Source organism: Bos indicus x Bos taurus, chromosome 1 (assembly GCF_003369695.1).
Source record: "Bos indicus x Bos taurus breed Angus x Brahman F1 hybrid chromosome 1, Bos_hybrid_MaternalHap_v2.0, whole genome shotgun sequence".
Taxonomy (NCBI): Eukaryota; Metazoa; Chordata; class Mammalia; order Artiodactyla; family Bovidae; genus Bos; species Bos indicus x Bos taurus.
In genome coordinates, this window is record NC_040076.1 from 129,447,198 (window position 1) to 129,456,878 (window position 9,681).

Here is a 9,681-nt window from a genome sequence, read left to right on the forward strand (position 1 = left end):
CCTATAATTTTCAAAAATATTAATAGCTTGGAAAACATCAAAAGGCTAGCAACTGTCCCACGTAAAAGTTAATGGAGACATGACACCTGAAAGCAATACATGATCCTGACCTGCATCTTATAGGCCAACCTGCAGAGGGCAGATTGGATGAAAGCTGTCAAATGGTACAAACTTCCAGTTATAAGATAAATAAGTACTACAGATGTAATGTATAACATGATAAATATAATTAACACTGCGTATGTTATACATGAAAGTTGTTAGGAGAGAAAATTCAAAGAGTTCTCATCACAAAGAAAAATTTTTTTTCTATTTCCTTAGTTTTGCATCTATAGGATGTGAGGGATTTTTCTCTAAACTCACTGTGGTAATCATTTCATGATGTATATAAGTCAAATCATTATGCTGTATACCTTAAACAGTGTTGTGTGTCAATTAATATCTCAATAAAGCTTAGGGGGAAATACTAATAAAATTAAAATTTTTTAAAGTAGATACAAAGATATATAGATTGAGATATATTTAAAAAGGACATTATTGGTACAGTTGACAAAACTGGAAAATGGACTGCAGATTAAAGTATGGCATCAATGTCAAATATCTTTAATTTGATAAATGTTCTAAAGATATATAAGAATATTCTTGTTAGCAAATATAAACTGAATTAACCTGAGGTAAAGAGTCCTAATGCATAAAACTTACTAATGATTTAAGGAAAAAAAATATATATATATCATCACATACCTCCTGTGATCTTTCTGAGAAACAGAAATAAAGACTAATAAAGCAAGTGAGGCAAAATGTTAAAAGTTAATAAAGGATAAATGGAAGTTCTTTATATTATTTTTGCAATGTTTCCATAAGTTTGGGAATATTTCAAAATAAAGCATTAAAAGTTCAATAAAACAGCAAGAGACCAATACTTATTTGACATGACATTTATTTCTGAGCAACAGCCAGTATCATGCTCAATAGGCAGACACTGGAAGAGTCCCACCAAAGTCTAGAATAGAAAAAGATGCCATTTTCCACTAGTATTTGACATTGTATTGGAGATACTAGCCCACAAATTAGACAAGAGACAGGAATTAGATGTTTACGGTTTTGAAGGGAGGGAAAATAAGACCATTTGCAGACCATATGATTGTAAATGTAAAAAATAACTGAGAAAAAAAGAATACCATAAGAAAGCTGAATACAAAATTAATATGCAGAAATTACTGCCTTTCACTTATAACAGAGAAGCCCAAGTATTCAGTTAAAAACAAGCCAAACAAATCGCTATTTAGCTCCAGCTTCAGTTTCAGCCTCAACATTTAAAAGCCCAAATAACTACTTTAAGGACAGTTTTGCCATTCTTAAAATGGTAAGACATTAATGATCTTGTGATCACTTAGTCCGTCATCATACCTAATCAGTGGAATACTTCAATAATAACAATGCTATTCACTCCTCAGTAATGTGTTTGGGAAGTAACAGAAAGCACAGCCTAATAAATCAGAATTATCCAGAATTACTGTGAGCTAAGCAGAAAGTGAGTGGGCCACTATCATCATTCTGCTTCAGGCAAAGACAAAGGTGTATAAGAGATATTTGAAGTTGCCTTTTCTTATACAACGTTTTCATATAAAAGCCAGTATTGCACACTGGAAAAGTTCTCTCCAATAACAGAAAAAGAGTTAATGTACTTTGTGGATAACAATTCCAAATAGCAATAAGCTCTAACATTTTTCAGAAAAAAAAAAAAAAAAACACAATATTATGCCATTTCAGGAAGAAAACAAATCCCCTGTATTATGTGTGTAAATACATAAAAAATGATCTTGTCACATCACCACTGGATTGGGAGCTGATGGAGAGTTGAAGGGAGCTACAGCTTTAACTATGCTATTTAGATTTTCTAAAATATGTAACCAGGTATTAATCCTGAAGTGAATAAAAATAAATAAGAATGTTTAAAAGCTAGTTATGCATTCTTAGAGAATAACACAATGGCCCTCATTAGTGCCAATGTCAAGAGAACTGTCAGGCCTGGACCTCTGGACCTGTGTGGCTCAGAGTCTTAAATGAAGGAAGAAAGCATTCACAGTGCTCAGATGCCCAATGCTGAGAAAACTCCTGAGTTCCACTTGGTGATGTCCGTCTTTTGCCTGTCTTCCTGTACCCAAGTTCCCTCACTCTTCTTCCCCAAATGGGACGGCAGCCACCCTGTACCCTACCCAGAACCAGGATTTATTTGCTAATTCTGCACCACAGAGGTTGAAGCAGTTTATACTGACTGGATATTCCATGTTGATTGATACCAAGAAAGCCCAACGAGTGGGCCTGATAAGGTACCCCTTTGGGTCTCTTAAACAAAAATGAAGCAGAATGAAAGATATTTAATCTGGTGCAAGCCATTCCTGAATTATACAGATTTTATGCTGTGAAAACACCTAGAAAAGTACTTTCTAACAGATCAGACCCCTTTTTAGGATGATGAAGAGGATGATAATGATGATATTTTTTACCATTCATTACCATGTGTCAGGGATTGTTCAAGAGACTGAAAACAGCACTGACAATGTCAGGTGGGAAAGACGTACTATAAATATTATAAACTATTCACTAAACACTCAACCAGGCTCCAAAACATCTTATGTAGATTATTTCACAACCCCTCTGCACAGTAGATGGCACTCTCCCCACTTCACATGTAAGGAAACTGAGGTTAGTGAAGGTGCAATGACTTGCCCATGATCACTCAATTAGAAAGAGGCTGAGCAGAAGAGGACATCGGGTGCATCTATGCCAGGTCTCCAGTAATTGCCTTTGTCTCAGTCCAGGTCCTCATTCCCTTGGAAGGGAAGCTCACAGTGAGGAGTCACTGAGGTCTGGACAATGAACCCAGATGTGAAAGTGCTGAGGTCAGGAGAGCAGCAGACACAGGGTGGCACCAGCTAAGGACTGGTACCTCCACATTCAAAACTGCAATACCCATTATGCCAGGAGCCCCAAGCCCCACCAGATGTCCTGGCCAGCTTTCAGTTGTTCCATCTGTCTCTTAGAACATGGAACATCCACACTCTCTCCTGAACAGAGCCCCCACTATTCCCAGACCATGGAGTATTCAAATATCACCAAAAGAACTCTCCAGGACAAAGGAGTTGTTTCCTGCAAGTTCCCATTCTTTCCCTCCCCACCCCACCTTCTGTGCAAATAAAAGTAGCAGCGCAGACGCTCCTATTGCTTGGGAACATAGAGGTTGGTGACAATGGCATCCACCTTCACCTCATGGGAATTCAGGAGGGTCCCTCAACACTGATGTAGAGCTGGCCCAGGTTCCACCAGCCACAGCCCAGACCTGAGTCACCACCACAAGGGAATTTCTTAGCCAGTAGCCAAGAACACCAGAAAGCCAGCCATAAACTCGGATGCAGGCCAGAAGTGCAGAGAAAAGCACTGAATTTAAGCCCAGGAAGTTTCAGTTCCCTTTATAACTTTGTCACCAATAAGCAGGGGCCTGACTTCAAGCACAAACTGCCCTCTACCTAAACACCTCAACTGCTGAATGAAAACAATTTTAGTGATCTTAAACTTTGGCATAACACAGAATCTTTGTGGAGGTGCTTAAAAAGAATTCCTCCATCCGTGGCTTCAGGAACTCTGTTCAGTGGTTCTGGGATGGGGCAAAGAATCTGCATTTCACAGTAATTGGCCAGAGAAGGCCGGTGTCAGCCAATTCACACACCAGTAGTTTAAATGAGCATCAAGAGAGGCCCGATTTAAACAGAATTCTGTATAAAGGAATGCTATGCAGCCCTCAAAATGAGAACACATAAGCTATTTTGTTAAAAAAAAAAAAAAAGAGTGAGAGATCACATGGACATGGGTGGAAGGAAATCCTTTGAGACCATATGACAGTGTTGTTGCTGCCGATGCTGCTGCTAAGTCACTTCAGTCCTGTCCAACTCTGTGCAACCCCATAGATGGCAGCCCACCAGGCTCCCCCATCCCTGGGATTCTCCAGACAAGAACACTGAAGTGGGTTCCATTTCCTTCTCCAATGCATGAAAGTGAAAAGTAAAAGTGAAGTCACTCAGTCATGTCCGACTCTTAGTGACCCCATGGACTGTAGGCCACCAGGCTCCTCCATCCATGGGATTTTCCAGGCAAGAGTACTGGAGTGGGGTGCCATTGCCTTCTCCGATATGACAGTGGTGCTGCTGCTAAGTCGCTTCAGTCATGTCTGACTCTGTGCGACCCCATGGACTGCAGCCCACCAGGCTTCTCCGTCCATGGGATTCTCCAGGCAAGAACACTGGAGTGGGTTGCCATTTCCTTCTCCAATGCATGAAAGTGGAAAGTGAAAGTGAGGTCGCTCAGTCCTGTCTGACTCTTAGCGACCCCATGGACTGCAGCCTACCAGGCTCCTCCATCCATGGGATTTTCTCGGCAACAGTACTGGAGTGGGGTGCCACTGCCTTCTCCCTTGACAGTGTTACCTATCCTGAAATCATTATTGGATGTTTTCATCCATTAATACTGGAGAAGCTGAGCCATACCTTCCCTTGGTCACCAAGATCCGCTGCACAGATTCACCTTTGAACTGATCTTCAGATCAAAGGTGCCGACCTCTTCATTATCTTGAGGGGAGCCTGATGTCGCACACTCAGCTAGGCTAGTTTCTGGCTCCTGAGTAAACTGGTTCGTCCTTCGGCAAGACGTTTCATCAACAGAAAATTGCGCTAAAATGGATACACCTCTCCCATGTAGTTTACGTCAAAATTGCTGCTGCTGCTGCTGCTAAGTCGCTTCAGTCGTGTCCGACTCTGTGCAACCCGATAGACGGCAGCCCACCAGGCTCCACTGTCCCTGGGATTCTCCAGGCAAGAACACTAGAGTGGGTTGCCATTTCCTTCTCCAATGCGTGAAAGTGAAAAGTGAAAGTGAAAGTGAAGTCGTGTCTGACCCTCAGCGACCCCATGGACTACAGCCTTCCAGGCTCTTCCATCCATGGGATTTTCCAGGCAAGAGTACTGGAGTGGGGTGCCATTGCCTCCTCCGACGTCAAAATTAGAGACAGTAAACTCAGTTCGGGCTTCCCAGCTGGCTCAGCAGTAAAGAATCCGCCTGCAATGCAGTAGCCGCAGGAGACATGGGTTCGATCCCTGGGTGGGGAAGATCCCCTGGACAGGGGACCTTATTCCAGTGGAGAATCCCATGGACAGCGAAGCCTGGTGGGCTAGTCCACAGGGTCGCAAAGAGTCGGACAAGACTGAAGCGACTTAGCAGGCACACAAACTCTTGGTTCAGTGAATGGAAATGTAAAGATAACCATCGTCGTGCTAGCTATATATCGTGATAGATATATAAGCTGATCCTGCAGGGGCTGCTATTAAGACAGTCAATTCTAACATTGCTTTTCCTTTTTCAACTCCGCTGCAAGGATCTGACAGTCATTGACAACGCAGGCAAACAGAGGCTTAAGGATGTCATCCAAAACCTGCTTCCCTCCAGGCTCAGCTGGTAAAGAATCCGCCTGCCATGCGGGAGACCTGGGTTCTATTCCTGGGTTGGGAAGATCCCCTGAAGAAGGGAAAGGCTACCCACTCCAGTATTCTGCCCTAGAGAATTCCATGGACTATATAGTCCATGGGGTCGCGAAAAGTCCGACACGACTGAGTGACTTTCACTTTCACTTTTCACTTTCCAAAACTTCACCTCACTATTGGACCAAAAGAAGATAAAAGGTCACTGCCAGGGCGAGGTCTCAAGGGATGAGAAAACTACATCTCAGGGTCCTGGTGCAGCATTCCTCTGGTGGGACTTGAAATTTAATCGGTTTTCCTGTTCAGCCTTTCCGCTTCTGAGGTCAACACGGGGAAAGCCAAACTCTTGACCCAGGAAGCCTAGTCCTAGAGCTGCATGATTGCTCCGCCCTCTTCAGGCCTATAAAAGTATTTGTCTACCTTGAACTACCCACCACAGCTACAGCTCTTGCGCAACACAGACGCCTCCATTTCTGTGGGCGGAGCCTAGGAAGGGGCAGGAATAAACGTGAGGCTGCTTTCCGACTCAAGTTCCGCCGGCGTCGCTCACGACATCCTTTGCCCACTCCTGTGCAAACCCGTCCGTGAGAGGTGCGGAAGGCTCAAACACGCAAGGCCAAATCCAGCAGTTCCCCTAGACGCCAGGACTGAGTGACTCCCCAGAGGCAATCCGAGTTCCGAAGACTCGTTCCTCATCCCACGGTCCTGCGCCCCACCGCCCCGCGTCGGCCTGTCATTACCTGTAGGACAGAACCCTTCCTCTCCCTAGGCCCGCGGCGACATTGAAATGATGGGCAGCCGGCCCCACAGCTCCAGCGCTTCCTCTGCAGACCAGTGGGAACAGCAGGCCGAAGGACCCGGCCCTGCCAAGCGCCGTCGAACGGAGGAGCCCACGGACCACGAGTTCGAGGTAGCGCCCAGAGTGGACAACGTGATGGAGACCCCAGACATGGGAGCGCTCACCTCCCTGGTGATTCTGGCCGACGGCTATGCCCTGCACCTGCCCCTGGACGATGTCGACCTGGTGCTGGAGCCCGAGCCCACATCCGTGCTGCAAGTTTCTCTCGGGGATAACACCCTCATACTGGTCCCTGGAGCCCTCCTTGAATTCCTAGAAGGGGAGAGCCACTCAGCCCTTGGTCTGGAACAGGGCTCTTTCCTGAACGCTCCTGGGGAATGTGTCGCCCTCGAGCAGGGATTCTATGGACCTGTCCCAGAGATCGCTGGCCAAGAAGAGGTCTATCAGGAGGACGCAGACACTGTGTTCCCACCGGCTGGGATGAATGCAGCTGCCAGCTCAGTTGCTGGGCTCCTCCTTTCCCCTAGAAGGGCATCCGACCCAGACTTCGTGGGCCTAGCCCCAGAGCCCTGGCCTCAGGCGCCCAACCCTACTCCAGAGAGAGGTTCTCCTCACCACCAAGACAACCTGGACTTGCACGTTCCCGAGTTCTTCCCCGACTCACCACTCCAGCCTCTACCTCCCTCTCCTTGTCCAGGTTCTCACGAGCGCCCCCAACACCCTCCTGTTCCTGCTCGAAAGGCCCAGAGACGCCTGTTTCAGGAATGAACTTCCTCCCACAATTCTTAGCCACCGTCTGGGACCAGGATGGACTGTTCTGGTGACTGCTGTGTGTATGTTGCCCACCCAGCCAGAATCACAAGGTCGTGATGGGTTTTGGATGCACGCTGTCTTGCAGAATTTTGCAGCAGTTGCAAAATTTACATCTAGCTGGCTAGATCCCTGGGAAGGAAGCTCACCTGGGCAAAGAAAAGCCTCTTGAAACACAGCGTGTTTTAAGACAGCTACTTAGGTTTTTCTCTAGGGAGGTCACCCCTAAGCAGCTCTAAGCCCCCCCAACCCACCCCCCCTTTCTCTTCAAAGTCAAGTGCCAGCACTTTTCTTTAAAATGCCATCCTTTCCCAGGCACCCTACGACTGCCCCTCCCCCTTGTTTTCCCCCCAATAGAGTAATTACTAGATGTGTTTTGTTCAATGTAGTTTTTGGCCCTAGTGTCCCAACTTTTCTAGATGGTGGCTCTAGCCCGTTTGGGGGATCTAGCCAATTGTTGTATGTGCACAAATGTTTGTTGGATACAAAACAGAGAATGGGGAACAATGATTATGGCCCTTCTTTTTGAATGACTAGGTTGGCAAGTGGTTTACTTCTATTGCTAGCTTTGTAAGGGTAGTTTCCAAAAAGAACCAACTGTTTTTCGTTTTTCTTACATACTTTTAATACAATTCTGTTGTCATGGAAAAGTTTCTAATTCTAAAGATTCTGTGTTTTTGTACTTGTAAGATCCTAAAAATGTTTGTACATTGCTACTGGCATATAGAAAAAATTTGCTCTTATGTTGGTCTGGTATCCAGAAAAATTATTTAATTTCTGCAATCATTTATCTGTAAATTCTTATGCTTGACTGATAAAGATAATATCTTTATCAGATAATAATAAAGATATATCTATCTTTATAGATATTTTTTGTGCTAAGTCGCTTCAGTCGTGTCCAGTTCTTTGCAACCCTATGGACTGTAGCCCTCCAGGCTCCTCTGTCCTTGGGATTCTCCAGGCAAGAGTACTGGAGTGGATTGCCATGCCCTCCTCCAGGGGATCTTCCCAAGCCATGGATCAAACCTACATCTCTTATGTCTCCTGCATTGACAGGAGGGTTCTTTACCACTAGCACCACCCTGGAAGCCCAAGAAAGAAAGTGTTAATCACTCAGTCGTGTCCGACTCTTTGCAACCCCATGGACTGTAGCCCGGCAGGCTCCTCTGTCCATGGAATTCTCCAGGCAAGAATACTGGAGTGGGCTGCCGTGCCCTTCTCCAGGGGATCTTCCAAACCCAGGGATCAAACCTGGGTTTCCTGCATTGTAGGCAGATTCTTTACTGTCTGAGCCACCAGAGGGCTTATCTTTACAGATATATCTATATCTATCATATATATATGTAGACATATCTCTATATCTATCTTTATGGATAATAGTATCTCCAAATAATGATAGTACTGTCTCTTTTTTATTTTTTGACAAGCTTCTTACATCTTATTTTTCCTTAATTTTTTTTTTATTGGCTATTACTTCAAATACAAATTGAATGGCATGGTTAATTTGATTTGCTTGGTGGCTCAGAGGTTAAAGTATCTGCCTCCAATGTGGGAGACCCCGGTTCGATCCCTGGGTCAGGAAGATCCCCTGGAGAATTGTTTTTAGGAAGTATAGTTGATTTACAATATCAGTTTCATATATACAACAAAATAATTCAGTATTTTTATGGATTATATTTCATGTGAAGTTCTTACAAAATAATGACCATATATCCTTGTGCTTTGGCCACCACATGCGAAGAGTTGACTCATTGGAAAAGACTTTGATGCTGGGAGGGATTGGGGGCAGAAGGAGAAGGGGACGACAGAGGATGAGATGGCTGGATGGCATCACTGACTCGATGGACATGTGTCTGAGTGAACTCCGGGAGTTGGTGATGGACAGGGAGGCCTGGCGTGCTGCGGTTCCTGGGGTCGCAAAGAGTCGGACACGACTGAGCGACTGAACTGAACTGAACTGATCCTTGTGCTGTATAATATGTCCTAGTTGCTTATCTATTTTATACATAGTAGTTTGCTTCTCTCTTTCTCTCTGCACTGGTCTTGTTGCTGTGAGCAGGCTTTTCTCTAGTTGTGATGCATGGGCTTCTTATTGTAATGGCTTCTCTTGTTGCAAAGAATGGGCTCTAGGCACATGGGCTTCAGTAGTTGTGGTGCGTGAGCTTGGTTGTTCCCCAGTATGTGGGATCTTCCCTGACCAGGGATTGAACCAGTGTCTCCTGCATTGCAAGGTAGATTCTTAACCAGTGGACCATCAGGGAAGCCCCAATTTGTTTCTCTTAATCTCATACCCTGTCTTTACCCTCTCCCCACTGTTAAACCACTGGTTTGTTCTTTATATCTGTGAGTCTGTTTCTGTTTTATTATATATATTTAGTGGTTTTATATTTTTAGATTCCACATATAAGTGGTAACAGAGTATATGTCTTTCTCTGACTTATTTTATTACCATAATGCTCTCTAGGTCCATCCACATTGTTGCAAATGGTAGAACTTCCTTCTCTTTGTGGCTGAGTGACATTCTCACATCACCTTTATTAA

At 44.7% G+C, this 9,681-nt stretch overlaps 1 protein-coding gene across 1 annotated transcript; it reads left to right on the forward strand.

Annotated features, from left to right (window-relative positions):
- Positions 1-6,321: 6,321 nt before the first annotated feature.
- On the forward strand, positions 6,322-7,098 carry LOC113899186 (proline-rich protein 23C-like). The gene has a single exon (XM_027552583.1). It carries the CDS (start codon positions 6,322-6,324, stop codon positions 7,096-7,098), a length of 777 nt encoding a protein of 258 aa, XP_027408384.1.
- The last annotated feature ends 2,583 nt before the right edge of the window (positions 7,099-9,681 follow it).

What these genes read in the sequence shown, in the direction of transcription:
- LOC113899186 (XM_027552583.1), top strand. Translation starts at nt 6,322, where the DNA reads ATGGGCAGCCGGCCCCACAGCTCCAGCGCTTCCTCTGCAGACCAGTGG.